Here is a 20,183-nt window from a genome sequence, read left to right on the forward strand (position 1 = left end):
AACAGTCTAACATGCACAGTATGCCGCACTTCAAACGAACGTGCAGCGTTACTGTGTAACGCAACGTGGGCACTGTGAAAAGCCCATTGATTTTTCATTGCTGTGCAGTGGGGTGCGTTACAGGCTGCACTAACGTTGCGCCTGTAACGGCTTACTGTGAAAGCAGCCTTAAAGGACACCTGAAGTGAGACGGATATGGTGGCTGCCATATTTATTTCCTTTTAAACAATACCAGTTGCCTGGCTGTCCTGCTGATCTCAGTGGCTGCAGAAGTGTCTGAAACACACACCTGAAGCAAGCATGCAGCTAATCCAGTGAAATTGGCCTCGGATGTGATACGATACAATGGACTCCGGTATCCTAATATAGTGCGTTACCGCATAACAAGCTCTTTAAGCAGAGCAGAATCACCCACCAGGCAACCTAGGCAGAGGCCTGGGGCCTCGATGGTGGCAAAGGGCCCACCTGCCAGCTTGCTGCAATTGACTGGTTAATCGCCCAGGCATGCACCACCTCTATTAGGCTGAAAATGCATGCTATGCGTCCAAAACAAATGCTACATTTATTGTTTATTTATTACTGTTTTGGACGCAGGGCATGTATTTTCAGCCTAATAGAGGTGGTGCATGCCTGAGCAATTAACCAGTCAATTGCAGCATGTTTTTAGGGATGCGTAACCCCCCTTTTCCTTATTTTGCTAGTATGTAACTACCAGGTTAGCTAATACCAGCCCATACTCCTGAGTTTCCTGTTTGCATGGAAAGTAATAGTAGTTATGCATATGTTTTGCATCTGAATTGAATGTGAATTGTGCAGATAGCTTATTAGAGGTGCTGCACATGTGAGCTGTTGGTCATTTCAGATGCAGCCTGTTGTGGTATGCGCTGGCCCTCTCCTCGCTTTCTCCAATTCAGTTTACCAAAAGGACCACAAGGGAGTGCTAAATCTACTACTTGGCCTAGGAGCCCATTACATCTTAGCTTCCCTGGCGGTAGGAATATTTCTGGATTTTAGGCAGTGATGATTATAATCAGCTAATTACGATTACGCAACATTTTGCATTTATGCTTATAGGTAATTACTGTTTGTAAATTCAATTGATTTCCTATAGTGATTCGTAATTTTGCCTAAAATTTTGCTTATTTTTTGCGTAATTTCGTGCCAACTTTGGCAGTAAATAGCAAAGCCTCCATACATGGTAGTGACATCAAAATTGCTGCATATGTGATGGAGAATAGTGGTTACCGGGGGGGAAAAAAAGATGAAAAAATGCAAAGAAAAAGTGTTTTTCAAACTAAAAAAATAAGGGTACAATTCCGTTAGCCGGGCGCAACCACCGGGTGGTGTTAATTACTACTCCCCCTCCAGGCCGCCATGGATAGTAGGGACTCTGGTGGAGTTTTATCGCCACCTAGTGGATGGGCCCGGCTAACGGAAAAGAACCAAAATAAGTTTAAAAACCATTTTTCTTTGCATATTTAAAATCAATTTTCTCAAAAACGACGTCATTTTGAAATTTTTTTTTGACTTGTACCCAATATTCTTCTTAAAGCGGAAAATAACCCTGCATTTCAACTTTGCTCTAAAACATTATTTACAGCATATTATATGCAACCAGCATTTTTTTTTTTACTAGACAAGCATTGGAAGGGTTAAACACAGAGGTTTAAAGTTCCGTGGAGAGATATGCAAAAGTTCAGATAGATACGTTTAACTAAATAGAATGTAACAAGTGATAAATGTTACACACTCTTTGGCTGTCCTCCAGCTCCTTCTCAGTCAGAGAGAGTGAGTCACATTCCACACTTAGATACATTTATGTAAACAAAATGTATCTATGTAAGCTTCAGATGCGTCTGCAGTTCTCTCCAGGAACTTTAAAGCTCTGTGTAACCCTTCCAATGCTGGTCTAGTAAAAAAAAAATGCTGGTTGCATATAATATACTGTAAATAATGTTTTAGAGCAAAGTTGAAATGCAGGGTTATATTCCGCTTTAACATATGTAGCAATTTTGGTATTGACCGCTAAAGTCGGCACAAAGTTTCTCGTAATTACGTGAAAATTATTCAAAAAAATGCACAAAACTATGATATATTCCTATTACATACGAAATTAATTACGATTTTTCCTGAAATTTCACATTACGATGCGATTTTCGAGGCCCACCACTGATTTTAGGGTCTTTTCCGTACATTTCAGACCCTGATACCAAGAAAAAATCATGCCCCCTCCCTGGAATCCAGCGCTGAAATTCTCCCTCCGTCCTGTGGGTGGTGCTGTAACCCTGTAGTGAGATCACTTATGGCGATCTCACCAGAGTGATTCAGAGTCTCCGTGGAGAGGAAGAAGAATGGCTGCCTGTGTCTGGATCCCCTGGGAGGTGAGTAAAAACGCTTGCTGCGTTCCATTGCTCTGCAGTGAGCTCCTGGCGGCTAGCCCGAGCATAGCTTGGGGCTACCGCCAAGGAGGGTAATCCTCCTCTGGCATTAACAGTGGCAGTGAAGCATACATTTCATTGAGTGTATGTGACACAATGCTTAGATAACGTGCAATGCGACTTTCCTATCCACTGCATTGGGTTCTGTTTTTACAGGGAACGCAACTCCCACTGTGAACTTAGCTTAATGAGCTGTGGGATTGGCATACATGGTGTAATATAGCATAATATGAAGTGTAGCTGAGTACTGTACCTGAACATCTCTCCCAGTCGTAACAGAAGTCGTACCCACAAGGCTCACGCTTCGTGCTGCGCTTAGATAGCGGTATCCTTTCCCGCGGCCAGTTCAGGTCTTCCCCTCGGCATGGTCCATTATCCAGGAAATGCAGCTCCTTTGTCCCCAGGCATTGTTCTGCCAGGAATTGGCACCGCGGCATTGTGACTGCGCTATCCTCATGGGGATCGTAAATGCACATGTCTTCTGTGTAGTGCCTATGGAAACACAGTAATGTTACAAGAGTATATAAATATACACACACACATGGGCAGTGGATCAGGTATGTCCACAGCCATCCCACGCAAGGGCTTCTTGCTGAGTGGCAATGGACATAAGGGAACCCCGTGGTTATCCCTGGCCTTCCCCATGTCGTGACCGACAACACAGAGCCTGAGTCTGTCCCTCAGAGCAGATCTGTATAAAAGGAAAACAGCATTTTAAGCAAAAAGTTCTCCATTTTAACTACTTAAAGGAATATTATCGATACCCAAGTGTTCTAAAATGACAGTGTGCAAATAATGTCTAACAGTGGTGTACCTAGGGCATTTGGTACCCGGTGCTGGGTATTAAAAGACCCCCCCCTTAAAAAAATGGGCGTGGCCACAACCGGCAAAAAATTGGGCATGGTCATGACCGCATGAGGGCGGAGCTAACTGTAATTTAAAGTATTAGCTAGTATAGTTGCCCCCAGTATAGCTGCCCCAGTGAAGCTAGTATAGTTGCCCCCAGTATAGCTAGTATAGTTGCCCCCAGTATAGATAGTACAGTTGCCCCCAGTATAGCTGCCCCAGTGAAGCTAGTATAGTTGCCCCCAGTATAGATAGTATAGTTGCCCCCAGCATAGCTAGTTTAGTTGTCCCCAGTATAGCTAGTTTAGTTGTCCCCAGTATAGCTAGTATAGTTGCCCCCAGTATAGTTGCCCTCAGTATAGCTGCCCCCAGTATAGCTAGTATAGTTGCCCCCAGTATAGCTGGTATAGTTGCCCCCAGTATAGCTAGTATAGTTGCCCCCAGTATAGCTAGTATAGATGCCCCCAGTATAGCTAGTATAGCTGCCCCCAGTATAGCTAGTATAGCTGCCCCCAGTATAGCTAGTATAGCTGCCCCCAGTATAGCTAGTATAGCTGCCCCCAGTATAGCTAGTATAGCTGCCCCCAGTATAGCTAGTATAGATGCTCCCAGTATAGCTAGTTTAGTTGCCCCCAGTATAGCTAGTATAGATGCCCCCAGTATAGATGTTCCCAGTATATCTAGTTTAGTTGCTCCCAGTATAGCTAGTATAGATGCCCCCAGTATAGTTGCCCCAGTATAGCTGCCCCCAAAATAGCTAGTTTAGTTGCCCCCAGTATAGCTAGTATAGATGCCCCCAGTATAGCTAGTTTAGTTGCCCCCAGTATAGCTAGTTTAGTTGCCCCCAGTATAGCTGCTCCAGCAGGGGAAGAGCAGCGCTGGAAGGAGGGGTGACAGGGATAGCGGCATGGAGGGGGGAAAGATCCCCCCCCTCCCTCACCTGGGTCCCCTCCTTCCGCCTCTCTTCCCCTCCAAATGACAGCGGGGGCAGCGGGCAACTTAGAGTAAGGGCGGGCGGGCGTGCAGAGACTACTCACTTTACGTCTGGCTGCGTTCCAGCAGCTGGAGCGCTCCGTCGCCGTCACGTGCCTCTTCTCCGCCTCCAATGCGTGTCACAGCATTGGAGGCAGAGAAGAGGCATGTGACGGCGACCCAGCGTTCCAGCTGCTGGAACGCAGCCAGACGTAAAGTGAGTAGTCGTCTCTGCCCGCCCGCCCTTACTCTAAGTTGCCCGCTGCCCCCGCTGTCATTTGGAGGGGAAGAGAGGCGGAAGGAGGGGACCCAGGTGAGGGAGGTGGGGGGATCTTTCCCCCCTCCCCGCCGCTATCCCTGTCACCCCTCCTTCTAGCGCTGCTCTTCCCCTGCTGTGGCTGCATGGGGGGTCGTGGCGACACCCCCCTGGCTGGCTGTCACCCGGTGCGCCACGCCCCCCTGCGCCCTATTGTAGGAACGCTACTGATGTCTAAGTAGCTGTGTCAACATTTTCCTACTTTTCATGTTAAATATCAGAGACAAAAGCTGTAATTTATTGAGGGTAGGATTATTATTTATATTGGGACAAATCAATTGCAGAAGGGGTGTCTGCTTCAATGCACAGCGAGAGTTGCATATCAGACTACACAAAGCAAATATCAAACATATCAAACTGAAAGCAAAAACAGTATGAAAAGCTGTGACAATAAGTTACATTTCCTCTGCTCTCTTCAGACAGGTCAGTCAGAAGCACAGGACACAGGAGCTGCAGCTGTTGGGAGCTATCTTCTCTGTCACACACAGAGCTACACATAGAGTTAACTGATCAAGTGTGAGGGGAATTTCCCCTCTCTTCATGGCTCAGTCAGCCGTCAGTTTTGGCGTCAGTAAAGTTTGAATGTATTTTGCTAACAGTAAACAAAGAAGTTGCTACTAAAATGTATACACCAGTACTTAGCAGCACTTCCCAAACAATTCCTGTGTCAATTGAAGAAAATATGTGAATCGATAGTATTCCTTCAAAGACCGTGGGCTTACACCCCCTAGTGACCAAAAGTATTTTTCACAATTTAGGCCACTGCAGCTTTAAGGCCCCACTGCAGGGCCGTACAACCTAGCACACAAGTGATGCCCCCCACTTTTCTGCCCACCAATAGAGCTTTCTGTACTGCACTGGGGACAGCCGTGTGTGGTACAATGTAAATAGATGGCGGTTTCGCCGGCTAACAGTCTCCTAGCAGCGATCGCCGATGGGAGACTGATGACGGAGCGAAGCTCTGTCGTTCAAGCAGGGATGCGCGCGCGATCCCCTGCAATTTCCGCCCCCAGGACTTCACGAATTGGCGTTGAGTGGGGGTGCCGCCGCGTCCACGCCAGTTAACGTGGTGCGATTGTTAAGTAGTTAAACAACACCTATGGATTGAAGCTAGCGAGAGAACCCAAAGCTAGCTTCCCTGAATTCTGAAAAAAGTAACTTTCCTGGACATCCACAAAGGACATCTTTCTTCCAAATCCTTCAGTATTCTTTTCTTTGGTTTTCCCCTTTTATTTTACACTGTGGTTACTGTCTCCATAATTGTTACTTATAATAATTCTGTACATATTATTCCATTTACAATAAAATGACCTGAGGTCATTTTTATGGCTACATACCTGATTTGAGAAGGAATCCTAGCCTTTGGGAAAATTTGCTACCTGAAGTATTGTATTGTTTCAGACTAAGGTGTGTTAACAATTTTATTTGCAGGTTTAGAAAAGTCAGAGCAGGTTCCTCTGTCCTTATACAAAGGTGGTGGCAGATACCTGAAATATTGTGTACTAAAGTGTTTGTGTTCCTTGCACGTTTCCTCCTGGCCTGTCTGTTTGCGCAATTCCAGCGTTTCAGCGCATCGATTCCATCCACGAAATTGGATGATCTGTGGGCTAAAATCAAATTTGGAGGCATTATGCAGTCCGGCCACTAGGGGCCTTGTGACACTACTGAGCATATGCGGACCTTATTCTTGCATGCCCAGTCCATATGTGCTCACCCAATCCCATGCACGCCTACAGGACTTCTCAAGAGCTGCTCCAACACTATGGAGCTTCCTAACTCCCCCCATTAGGGTTTACCCCTCCTTCAACATCTTCAAGAAGGCCCTCAAACCTCACCTTTTCACCCTGGCCTACCTACCCTCATTAGTGCTCTAAACCCGCAGCTAACCTTTGGTCCCCTACCTTTCGTGTCCCTACCTCGCCCTCTAGATTGTAAGCCTTAGGCAGGGTCCTCCTCCTTATGTGTCTCCTACCTGATCATGCACCTCCATTACTGTACACCCATCCTATGGATCTGAGTGAACCTAACTTGCCTAATCTCCATGCTCCCATCCAGTGACTGGCTAAGCATTACCTTGTACTCACACTGTGTTGCATGATCTGGTCTTTCTTGTATTCCTGTATTGTCTTATTGCTGTATGTCACCCCTAAATATTGTCTGTAACCTTAAATAATGTCCAGAGCTGCGTAATATGTTGGCGCTTTATAAATCAGTCAATAAATACATAATCCACTGCTGGGAGTGCATCCACAAGCTTCAGAAAGAATGATCCAGCACCGGATCGGTGGGCTGTAGGATCTGGGAGGCCTCTGGACCATTTAGAGGCGTCTCAACTCTAAGGTAAGTATGTAGCGTCATATTCCCCACTTCAGGTTCCCTTTAATAATATATCACGCATCTGTCAGGCACGGTGTGAAACTGCCCCTAAGCTGGCCGTAGTTAGACTTGTTACACACATTCCTTGCAACCCCTCTCTGTGTTTTCCAGCTTGAGAATTACAACAATCTCATAAAAAATTGGCCCTCACATAATCAATAAATTATTTGCCCAGCATTGTGGAAATGTACTTTGTGGCGAAAGGTCACTGTTATTATATTTATTATATTTTAATATACTAAGAGGTCACTGTATTAGAATTTCTAATATTTGCTTTTCATTCACAGTACAGCGGCTATTTATTTTCACACGTACCGACTGAAGCAGGATGAAATAAAGCAACCAGCATATAGAAAAATCACTGTAGCAACAATGCTGTCTTAGGGCCTGTGCACAATGACATTCAGCCATGTTCAGATGCGGTTGGTTGCATACATTGGGCTCGATTCACAAAGCGGTGCTAACCCAGTTCGAGACTTTAGGAGTGATAACCATTGCACCACGCTGGTGAAAAGCCAGTTTAGGCGTGATAAGTTTAGGCGTGATAAATTTAGGCATGATAAGTTTAGGCATGATAAGTTTAAATAAGTTTTGATTGCGCGCCAAGTCCCGCACACAAAGCAGCAACATTTGCTAGCGCATACTTTGCTAGCGCAAAACTTTTGATCAGCTGTGCACTGCGGTGCTAACCCAGTTGGTGCTTTAACTTATCACGCCTAAACTTATCACACCTAAACTTATCATGCCTAAACTTATCACACCTAAACTTATCACACCTAAATTTATCATGCCTAAACTCAGTTTAGGGCTTTTCACCAGCGTGCTAACTGTTAGCACCGCTTTGTGAATCAAGCCCCTTGTGTTGAGGATTTCTGAATGAAGCATGCCATGCTTTGCTGTATTTGGAAAAGCGCAAATGCATAACAACTGTGTGGAGGAACGCAATGCAATTCCACAACACCTTTGCATAGGGGTGTAACTTTAAATCATGAAGCCCCGCCAGCAAAATGTATATGGACCCCCAATGTTCCCACCCTTTCCCTTGCCAACCCCTGGCGACCCTCACACAGAGGTGGCCTTGGGAACGGGAAAAAAGGGCGCAGGCAGCTAGTGGACAAAAAGGGCGCAGTCATTCACTCCCATAGTAAATAACGTTTAATGGGCGCCGAGCAGGAAAAAAGGGCGCCGGGGATAAATAACGTTTTATAAACGGCGCCCGGAGCATTTTAATGTTTTATAACTTTGCTTGTGATGATTTACGTTTACCCGTGACAAATAACGTTTATAAATATACTAAAGATATTTATCCTATTTATAACTAAAACATTATTTAACATTTTATCCCTTACTGTTTGTAAAACATTATTATTCACAAAATAAAGCAATCAGTACGTAACGAAAATTGCAATATATTTTTTAGGGCCCTTTTCCACTAGCAATCACTAGCGTTCGCGCTGAACGCTAGTGATTGCGATTCAGCAAATGCACAAAATTTCGCGTCGATTTTCCGACGTTTGCAATCGCGATTTTGCAATGCTATGCACTGCATAGCAAAATCTCGGCAATAATCGCTCCGCCTCCCTCCTCCCCTCTGCCTCTGAAATCAATGGCTAGTAACCTCCTCCTTCTCCTGCCCAGACTGAGCTCCCATAAGCCCTTGCTACAATGCCAAGGCACAGAAGGAGCTGTGGGCGAGGCTTGTTTAGTTTATAGTGAATTAGAGAATTAAAACAAAACAAAAAAAGTGTTTGGCTTGAGGAATGCCATATAAACTATATGAAAGGAACACAATTATTGCAATGACTAAAAGTTTATCTCGGATCCACTTTAACTGAATAAAACTGAAGTAGGGACTTATTCACACTTGGAGCGATTTTGCTTTTTTTTTTAAGCACTGGCAATTTTTAAAATCACCTTTAAAGGGACTCCGAGCAGTGCAGAAACTATGGAAAGATGCATATCATTTTAAAGCTCTCTTTCTCCTCTTTCCAATGATATATAAACCACCACCCTACGTATTTTAGTTTTCGCTATTTTCACGATTGAAATTGCCGCGGCCATGATTTCGATCGCGAAAATAGAGAAAACTAAAAGGTGTAGGGCAACGATTTAGGTGTCGTCAGAAAGAGGAGAAAGAGAGCTTTAAAATGATATCCATCAAGCCATAGTTATATTGTATTACACAGGACGACACTTTCCCCAGTGTCAGCAGCTCCATTCTGCTGAATGCAGCTGCTGACTTTGACAAAAAGTCGCCCTGTGTAATACAATATAACTATGGCTTGATGGATATCATTTTAAAGCTCTCTTTCTCCTCTTTCTGACGACACCTAAATCATTGCCCTACGCCTTTTAGTTTTCTCTATTTTCGCGATCGAAATCGTGGCCGCAGCAATTTCAATCGCGAAAATAGCAAAAACTAAAAGGCGTATGGTGGCGGTTTATATATCATTGGAAAGAGGAGAAAGAGAGCTTTAAAATGATGTGCATCTTTGCATAGTTTCTGCACTGCTCGGAGTCCCTTTAAAGCGCTAGGACAATATTGCTCTATGTGAGTGTTGTCACATGAGCGATGAGCTTTCTATCCAATCGCAAACGTGGCTCCTACACCATATTCTTAATGTTTGCGATTCAATATAAAGGATAGGGTAATCACAAAGCGCTTGAAAAAGCGATTTGAATAGCGATTTCTGGAGCGCTTTCAATGAATAAATACATTGTATTTATTAATTTCCGGGGCAAAGAGTTCATTTCCTGACTGACGTCAAAGTGCATAGAAAAGCACATTTCTAAGCACAAATCGCTCTGAAAGCGATTAGAATATTGCTTTCAAAATCGCTCCATAAATCGCTCAGTGCTTGCGATAGCGCTGGCGATTTATAATGTGAACAAGGCCTAAAGTAGTGTCAGTTTCTGGCTCAGAACATGCTTAGGTATAGGAGTCTATTAGGTCTTATGCCTATGTCTAACATTGCAGTAGAACTGGGTGGAGCTGTGAAGAAAAACATGGTCGCCCTTTTGGAATCATTCCCTTAGTCTTACTACTTGCTGTTTGACATTATGATCACTCACATCGAGCTCCCTTATTACATCATGTGGGTGATGATGGGATGGGGAAGGTTGTTTTGACCAAATACACATACAAACAAGCAGCATCTGACATTGGCCTAGGAAGAAAACAGTACAAGCCCAGCCCACCAGGTAAGAAGAAAAAAGATTAACGAGTAATGAAAAATCCCTTTTTTCTATCACCTTCCAAAGGTGCACAAGTGCACCAACAATCCCCCTGGCAGGCCAATTATTGCGGGGATAGATTCTATTACAAGCGGCTTATCCCATTATATTGACCTTCATCTTCAAAAGTTTGTCTGTAAATTACCCACATACTTGAAAGATACGACCCACACTATACAAGTAATAAAGGAATTGCAATGGTCTATTCCCTTGCACAGATGGGTAACTCTTGACGTCTGTGCACTATATACCAATATACCACATGATCTGGGTCTGAGGGCCATTAGTTATTATCTGGAGGGTGACCCACTTATGCCAGATGTCCAGAAGCAATTTATATTGTATTCCATCGAGTTTATACTGAAGACCAACTACTTTACCCATTTTGATTGCTTTTACTTACAGCTGCGGGGAACGGCAATGGGGACGAGGTTCGCTCCGGCTTTCGCTAATCTCTATATGGGTTGGTTGGAGGACCAACTTGTGTGGTCCACTGACAACCCGTTCCGGGCGAACCTCGTCCTACATCGTCGTTTTATAGATGACATATTATGTGTGTGGGAGGGTACAGAGGAGAAACTGACTGGCTATGTGGAGTACTTAAATAACAACCAATTAGGTTTATCGTTTACTATAGAGACGAACCCCCAAAGAATACACTTTTTGGATTTGGAGATCAGAGTTGATCCCCACAGTGCTAATATCAGCACTGTGAATTATTTTAAACCCACTGACAGGAATGGGTACCTAGATTACCGTAGTGCCCACTACAAACCTTGGTTAAAGAATGTGCCTTTCGGCCAATTTAAACGATTACGCCGAAATTGCACTAATAAAGAAGACTTTGATTGCCAATCGACAGTATTGAAAACGAGATTCCTAGAAAAACATTACCCTATCCCCTTAGTGGAGTCTGCTTGTGGGAGGGCTTCTGCCCTCTCACAGCAAGACTGTTTACTGCACAAGGAGTCTAAAAAGATTAAGAATTTAGAAGCGGCCAACTCAATTACCAATCGGTTGCCTATTATTGTCGATTTTTCAGGACAGGCTGGTGAATGCAGACATATTTTTGATAAGTACTGGCCGGTCCTATTGAGTGATCCAGTACTTAAACAAACTCTCCCCCCGAAACCTCAGGTGGTTTTTCGGAGAGGCAAGACTATCAGAGGCTATGTAGCACCGAGTAGGCTGCCCTCCGTGAATCCACCAAGCAAAGCCATAACCTTGAGTGGGAATCGGGCCAAATTGGGGTGCTATGCATGTGGGTCTAAACGCTGCTTGTGTTGCAGAACTATTAATAATGGTGCTGTCAATTTTCAAATTAATAATTCTATACAATATCCTATAAAAAGCCACGTGAACTGCCAAAGTACTTACGTGATTTACTTGCTGGTCTGCCCGTGTAACTTGGCTTATGTGGGCCGCACCACCCAAAAATTCCAAACTAGACTAAATAAACATAGATCCAACGTCACTAAGGGGGAGCCAAAACATGGGGTGTCCAACCACTGTAACTTGGTACACAATAGGAATTTTGATGTTCTGAAGGCCACTATTATAGAACAGGTGCACCACCCCAATAGGTATGAGAAATATTGAGTCCTTTGCAGACGAGAATCCTTTTGGATTCTAAAATTGGGGACACTAGAACCGGGGGGCTTGAATAAGTGTTTGGAGGAGATGAGCCACTTACAGCCCACCCTGCAGTAATAATGATGTGCAGCTCATTATCAACCTCCCTCCCTCTCCCAAACTCCTCCCCCTCCTTCCTTCCCCCCCACCCTTCTTCCCCCACCCCCCACCCCCTTCCTCAACCCCAAACCCCTCCTTGTTTTCCCCCTTCCCCCCCTTCTTCTCCCTTGGTGGCCTTTGGGGTATGTGCATACATTTGCACCCACGCTGAGTGATGTTGCAGCATGTGGGCGTGTGCTGCTGCGTGCACCCGGGTGTTGGTGGGTGCAGATGTGTGCACATGGATGCCTTAAATTTATGCGTGACTACTGCGATATGTGTATGTATATGCGCATGTATACGTGTGTATGTGTATGTAAAAAATTTCTTGCATAATTGATGAACTAATGAATTTGTAAGTGTGGGGGGCAATTTGGGGGCCTTGTAATTTTATTGTATCTTTTTAAATACAAATGGCCCTTTGGAGATGTGCAATATGTAGGGAACCCTTGGTGCTATGACTAGATACACAATGGTGTTTCTGTATTTCGGATCTTTTCCTTGTTCACTGGGTGTGTGATCCCTATTTTTCAGAATTCTGATAACTGTGTGATCTTTGGAAGCTCTATTTCCCCTCTACTAAGGGTGATAAGGTAATTTTATCTCTATTAGGATCACTACGATCCACCTGAGCCCTCCTCTGGAACATGGTGATTGGCCATATTCAAATGATAGATGATGATGTATGCTATATAAGAAGTTGTTGTTTTAAATGTGAACATATGACTTGAAAAAGCGGAGGGTGCCCCTCCGCGAAACGCGTTGTCTTTTATGCCCCTTATTAAAAATTCCATTCGTTTGAGCTATTGCACCTTTTTATTATTTTTTATTATTATTTCCGCATACTATCTACCTCTGTGCGGAGAATCTGACGCCGCTCACCACGCCATCTAGCGTGTGTTAGAGCCAGCGTCCTGATCTCCGTAGTAACAGCTGCGAGGAGCTCTGGGACAAAGTGACGTCACATCCGCCTTGCCGAGACAGGAAGCCCGGTCCCCGGCTAGGCAAAAGTGGGACACAAGCTCACCGTGGCTTAGTATGCTGTGCCAGCCATACAAATACCAGGTGAGACCTGTCCTATTGCAATCTTCCTTCTTAATACCGGAAATCTCAGAGCGCTCCCTCTCTTTTCTTTTTTGCTACAATGCTGTGGGCGAGGCTTGTTTAGTTTATAGTGAATTAGAGAATTAAAACAAAACAAAAAAAGTGTTTGGCTTGAGGAATGCCATATAAACTATATGAAAGGAACACAATTATTGCAATGACTAAAAGTTTATCTCGGATCCACTTTAACTGAATAAAACTGAAGTAAGGACTTATTCACACTTGGAGCGATTTTGCTTTTTTTTTTAAGCACTGGCAATTTTTAAAATCACCTTTAAAGCGCTAGGACAATGTTGCTCTATGTGAGTGTTGTCACATGAGCGATGAGCTTTCTATCCAATCGCAAACGTGGCTCCTACACCATATTCTTAATGTTTGCGATTCAATAGAAAGGATAGGGTAATCACAAAGCGCTTGAAAAAGCGATTTGAATAGCGATTTCTGGAGCGCTTTCAATGAATAAATACATTGTATTTATTAATTTCCGGGGCAAAGAGTTCATTTCCTGACTGACGTCAGGAAGTGAAAAAGACATCGCTACACAAAAGCGCATAGAAAAGCACATTTCTAAGCACAAATCGCTCTGAAAGCGATTAGAATATTGCTTTCAAAATTGCTCCATAAATCGCTCAGTGCTTGCGATAGCGCTGGCGATTTATAATGTGAACAAGGCCTAAAGTAGTGTCAGTTTCTGGCTCAGAACATGCTTAGGTTCTTAGGTTTAGATTCCACCCCTCCCTTTAGATTCCCCCCCTAGTGTTTCCACCCCTCCCTTTAGATTGTAAGCCTCTGGCAGGGTCCTCCACTCCCTAGTGTAATCTACAGGATCATGTGCTCCTGTCCTATGACAGCCTGTACTTGTATTACTGGGCCTACCTAACCAGCCCATATTGCATGATCATGTATTTTGTACAATTTGTATGTATAACTTTGTTCTATGTGTATAACCCTATGTATGTCATCCTTGTATCATTGTATATATTTATTGTCCAGCGCTGCGTAATATGTTGGCGCTTTATAAATACAATAAATAATAATAATAATAATAATAGGAGTCTATTAGGTCTTATGCCTATGTCTAACATTGCAGTAGAACTGGGTGGAGCTGTGAAGAAAAACATGGTCGCCCTTTTGGAATCATTCCCTTAGTCTTACTACTTGCTGTTTGACATTATGATCACTCACATCGAGCTCCCTTATTACATCATGTGGGTGATGATGGGATGGGGAAGGTTGTTTTGACCAAATACACATACAAACAAGCAGCATCTGACATTGGCCTAGGAAGAAAACAGTACAAGCCCAGCCCACCAGGTAAGAAGAAAAAAGATTAACGAGTAATGAAAAAAATGTCTTAATTGGGCATTGCCACCCGTATGCATTAAAAACATATGCCTGACCTGGGGTTTTTCATTTTTACATAAATAAAAGATTAAACACATTACCAGTAAATATATACTATACAATCAATGTCAATGCAGAAAACACCAATATTTATTACACAGTATGTATACATTACCCACAATCCTCTTCAGGGTTCATGCAAACACAGCTTGAGCCAATTTGCTTCTGTCCAGGCTTGCAGTTGCCTTGATCGACCTTTGGTAGGACTGAATAAAGCAAAACAACTGTTAGCAGGGCAGGCACTTTATCAATACCAACATCTTCAAAGAGGAAGTCATGCTGTCATTCAATGTAACTGATGTTTAGAGAGCACCTTGGTTGTAATATACAATACATATCCTTTGAACCTCATGAGGGGTGCTGCAGGACATGGGACAATGCCTCCCAACCTGGTACAGTCCCAGTGAAATCGGGACAGTTGGGAGGCATGGAATGTTTCTGCCTTTTAGACTTTTGTCAAGCGGTCAAAGCACAAACACCTGAGTGATTTCCCTCCCACCAAAAAAAGGCCACTCAGGCCTGGGTCTAGGGCCAGGGATGCTCAAATCCGTATTCGGATGAAATCTGGATAGTTGTTATCCGGATTTCATCCTGTTAAATCAAATCACCTGTGCGGGCTGGGCTGGGGGGTCAATATTACCTATCTGACGTTTTCTTAGGTCCGTCCGTCGGCTCTTCCCATGATACGGTCCACGCCGTCACGTGAGTACAAACACTTCCTCCTTCAACCTGGAAGGAGGAAGTGTTTGTAATCACGTGACCGCCACGTGGACTGCATCATGGGAGGCGCCGAGGGACGGACCTAAGAAGACGTCAAATAGGTAAGATTGATCCCCCCGCCCAGCCCGCACAGGTGATTTGATTTAACAGGATGAAATCCGGATAACAACTATCCAGATTTCATCTGAATACGGATTTGAGCATCCCTGTCTAGGGCAGCAAGCTGCCCAAGGGAGAGGTTAGACATGGAAGAGGCATTGCTGTCTACGGGAACACATGGAAGAAGATTGTTGCCACCCACAGAAAGCTAGAGGTTAGACATGGAAGAGGCGTTGCTGTCTATGGAAGAGAAGGCTGAAGATGGGGAGCAACACATGGAAGAGGATTGTTGCCACCCAAAGAAGGTGAGCTGTACATAAAGATAAGGGCTGCTGTTCATGGAAGGTACAAATGGAATATCTTTCCTCACACTGAATTACATTTTTAAATTTAGTACAGGTGGCAACATCTCCATTGCTGGCAAGGTGCATCACTGTCGAATGTTTGTCATTTGAAGTGAGCAGAAACAACACCTTTTCTCTCAGAGTGCACTGGGTGAAGTAGGCTGTGTGACATCATAGCCTTGGCTAAACATCACCGGTAGGGAGTGGTTACATACCAACATACAGCAATATATAGATAGTTTAGATACAGGAAGTGTTTCGTATGCTGAAAACAGAAAAATTAATGTAATATTGGGTATCCTGAATATGGTAGTAACTTCTACTAAGTGTCGTTTCAGAGCCTCTTTAAAGAGGTACTCCAGTGAAAATAATGTAGTAAAAAAAGTGCTTCATTTTTTACCATAATTATGTATAAATGATTTAGTCAGTGTTTGCTCATTGTAAAATCTTTCCTCTCCCAGATTCACATTCTGACATGTATTACATGGTGACATTGTTACTGTGGGCAGGTTATGTAGCTGCTCCTAGCTTTTTTTGGCTGTTAGAGACAGCTGTAAACAGCTAATTCCTGTCTGTGAACATTGTTACATTGTGGCAGTTTGCCCAGAGTACCACGGTACTCAGAGCTTCTTGTGGGAGGGGTTTCAGCACAAAATCAGTCATACAGCGCCCCCTGATGGTCTGTTTGTGAAAATCATTATATTTCTCATGTAAAAGGGGGTATCAGCTACTGATTGGGATAAAGTTCAATTCTAGGTTGGAGTTTCTCTTTAAGCACAGATAAACTAGGACAGTCACATTTTAGAACTGTAGGCTTACTGATGAACTGATTACCTTTCTCACAGCTGAGCTCCCTCGTAACAGGAGGATTCCACTCATAATTGTATCCGCATGAATAGCGGCTTTCACCCGTGAGAGAAAAGCCAGATGGACAACTGAACTGAATGACATCACCAGCTTTATACTCGGACTTAAATCGAGATATTAACACATCCTGCATGGTGGCTGGCCTGGGACATGATGCTCCTGAAAGACAAAATGACAGATTTCTAATGAGGACAAAACAAAACACAGATGAATAAGGCTGGTTTTACATCGACTACCAGCGATTCATAGCAGTATGACCGGATCGTACTGCAAAAAACAAGCATACCTGCGTTAATAAGCGTTAAAGTGTAACTGTCGGGCATAAAATAAAAAATCAATATTTTATTTGTATCTGGTAAACAAGTAATAAGCATGCTAACCAGGCAATCCAAAAGTTAAAATCTCTATTACTTTTCTTGTTTATAAATAATCATTCCCCAGTTTACCTGACTCTTATTTGGTACATCTGCCGCAAAAAGGAAGTTGCAGGGCATGCTGGGTTTTTTTTTTTTTTTGCTTCTTTATTTCCCCTCAGACTAAACTAATGTACAGAAGCAAAAAAGGACAACCCAGCATGTCTTGCAACTTCCTTTGTGCGGCAATGTACCAAATAAGAGTCAGGTAAACTGGGGAATGATCATTTATCAGCAAGAAAAGTAATAGTGATTTTAACTTTTGGATTGACTGATTAGCATCCTTATTACTTGTTTACCAGATAAAAATAAAGAATTGATTTTTTATTTTATGCCCAACAGTTACACTTTAAAGAGGAACTCCAGTGAAAATAATGTAATAAAAAAGTAAATAATTCATACATAATTATTGTAAAAATGAAGCAGTCAGTGTTTGCCCATTGTAAAATCTTTCCTTTCCCTGATTTACATTCTGACATTTATCACATGGTGACATTTTTACTGCTGGCAGGTGATGACAGTGGAAGGAGATGCTGCTGGCTTTTTCGGCAGTTGGAAACAGCTGTAAACAGCTGTTATTTCCCACAATGCAACAAGGCTCCCACAGTGTGATGTCAGAACCATGGTCCTGACATCGCACTTTGGGAGGAGTTTCACCACAATATCAGCCACACAGAGCCCCCTGTTTGTGAAATGGTAAAGATTTCTCATGGGATAAAGGGTATCAGCTACTGACTGGGATTAAGTTCAATTCTTGGTTACAATTTCTCTTTAAAGAGAGTCTGAAGCGAGAATAGATCTCGCTTCAGACCTCATAGCTAGCAGGGGCATGTGTGCCCCTGCTAAAACGCCGCTATCCCGCGGCTTAATAGGGGTCCCTGTCCCCCCAAATCCCCTCCGTAATGCGGGGGAGCGCTTCCGCATTGGGGCAGGGCTAACCGCCGCAGCCCTGCCCCACGCACGTCTGTCAGCGCGTATCTCCGCCTCTCCCCCGCCCCTCTCAGTCTTCCTTCACTGAGAGGGGCGGGGGAGAGGCGGCGATGCGCGTCTGATAGACACGACTGGAGGCAGGGCTGCAGCCGTTAGCCCTGCCTCTAGGAAGGGCTAATCTGCGACCAAGAAGATGACCAAGGTTTGCGGGGGGTGGGTTGGGGGGTCAGGGACCCTCGTTCAGCCGCGGGATAGCGGCGTTTTAGCAGGGGCACACATGCCCCTGCTATATATGAGAGCTGAAGCGAGATTTAGTCTCGCTTCAGTGTCTCTTTAAAGCAGTAGGATCAGCCATACTATGCCAGGGAAAAAAACACATATATAAGTAGATAAATACTTGATCTACTTACATAACACATGTATTATACTGTCCACGTTTTGATTTCAGTGAATGTTATATAGTAAATGACGAGAATTCTGTTAGGGGTGGGGGCCATGTATTTTGCCCACAGTTAAGGCTAACTTGTGATGTCATTTCTGCCCTTTACTGTTTTTCTTGTCTCCTCCAATCGCTGAGTCGCCTCAGCCTTGCTTGTAAACACAAGTGAGTAGAGGATTAGGTTTCAGATAAGCAGCTGGCAGGGAAATAAAGGAAAGAGGAGGAATACATTATAGATAAATATAACCACTAGCATGCAATTCTTTGGCACCGACTACTAAAGGGCCAGTGCTCCTTAAGTATGTGATAACTCCAAATCATAACAGCAGAAAAAGTTTTGAAAGTTTTGAATGCAGGATTAGCATCTTTATCACTTAACCTGCTGGGCGGTCTGGACGAGCTCAGCTCGTCCAGTACCGCCGGAGCCTGCCGCTCAGGCCCTGCTGGGCCGATTTGGCTCAAATAAAAAGCAGCACACGCAGCCGGCACTTTGCCAGCCGCGTGTGCTGCCTGATCGCCGCCGCTCTGCGGCGATCCGCCGCGAGCAGCGGCGAAAGAGGGTCCCCCCAGCCGCCTGAGCCCAGCGTAGCCGGAACAAAAAGTTCCGGCCAGCGCTAAGGGCTGGATCGGAGGCGGCTGACGTCAGGACGTCGGCTGACGTCGATGACGTCACTCCGCTCGTCGCTATGGCGACGATGTAAGCAAAACAAGGAAGGCCGCTCATTGCGGCCTTCCTTGTTTATTCTGGGCGCCGGAGGCGATCGGAAGAACGCCTCCGGAGCGCCCTCTAGTGGGCTTTCATGCAGCCAACTTTCAGTTGGCTGCATGAAATAGTTTTTTTTTTATTAAAAAAAAACCCTCCCGCAGCCTGCCTGGCGATCTTAATAGAACGCCAGGCAGGTTAATACACTCAGACCAGTAGCTGTTGAAATTAGATTTTTATGGTGACGATACCACTTTAATGTGATTTCTGCCAGTAAAATAAAGTGAGGCTCTCTACTGCTCACTTCCTGTGGTGGAAATAGGTATTGCAAGCATTTTTTTCCATCATCAAATTGGAAGTAGATTGAAGATGCAGCACCAACTCCATGCAGTTAGGTTTATTGGATTAAGACAAAGGGCATACAGGCATGGGGGGTACAGACATCGGCCTTACAGCCGTTTCGCGGCACTCCCGCTCCCTCAGAGACCAAAAGATGTCACAATGTCCTTACAGTTTAGACCACTTATATACAATAAGCATTTGGCACTTACCGCTCCCCACCATTGCTGAGGACGCCCATCGGCCCGCCGAAGACGCGCATCCGTTCGTTTCTGGGAGTAGTCCCGCCCCTTCCGGGGTCACTAACCTCTTAGCCACTCAGCGCCAGGGACGTAGTTACGTCATGCGCTAACTGCAGCCTGGAGGTGTGGAGCGTCCTGTTACCAAGGCAACCCAATACCGGCGAAGGAAGGCCTCCAGGGCGTCATCAGTTTCCCTGGAAACCACACGCTTTTCCAGCGGCATCACGTCGCTCTAAGCTATAGCATGGTGGGGAAGCAGCATCTGTAGCAAGAAGAGAAGAAGAAGAGAAAAAAAGTACAAATATTAAAATCAGTACAACCAATATAAAAGCATAATTTAAGATTCCCAGAGCGGGAAGCGGATGATCCTAAATTTATAAATTATTTTTATTTTTATTTTTACCATCTAGTGTATTTACAACATCTCAGTACGCGTCTAAGAGCCCACATGAGAGAGCAGCATGGAGGCGATACGACTGGCATGACATTTACCTGCTTACAATCTGTCCCTATTCCACACAGGGCCCCCCCTGTGATAGAAAATTGAATTTAAAAAGAGAAGAGGCAAGATTGATCTCTGTTACAGAAGCTTGTTTTGCAGCAGGGCTAAATGAGAGAAACGAGCTGCACTGGCTCTTAGACGCGTACTGAGATGTTGTAAATATA

The 20,183-nt window shown here is 44.3% G+C and overlaps 1 protein-coding gene across 1 annotated transcript in view; it reads right to left on the reverse strand.

Annotated features, from left to right (window-relative positions):
- Positions 1-20,183, reverse strand: part of C6 (complement C6) — a 141,121-nt gene that overhangs the window by 1,948 nt on the left and 118,990 nt on the right. The window contains exons 15-17 of the mRNA XM_068250916.1: positions 16,419-16,610; positions 14,537-14,627; positions 2,692-2,930 (exon numbers count right to left, since the gene is read on the reverse strand). Of these exons, the coding sequence (XP_068107017.1) occupies positions 2,692-2,930; positions 14,537-14,627; positions 16,419-16,610 (522 nt within the window). The remainder of the gene's footprint in view (positions 1-2,691; positions 2,931-14,536; positions 14,628-16,418; positions 16,611-20,183) is intronic.

Source organism: Hyperolius riggenbachi, chromosome 1 (genome assembly GCF_040937935.1).
Source record: "Hyperolius riggenbachi isolate aHypRig1 chromosome 1, aHypRig1.pri, whole genome shotgun sequence".
Lineage (NCBI taxonomy): Eukaryota > Metazoa > Chordata > Amphibia > Anura > Hyperoliidae > Hyperolius > Hyperolius riggenbachi.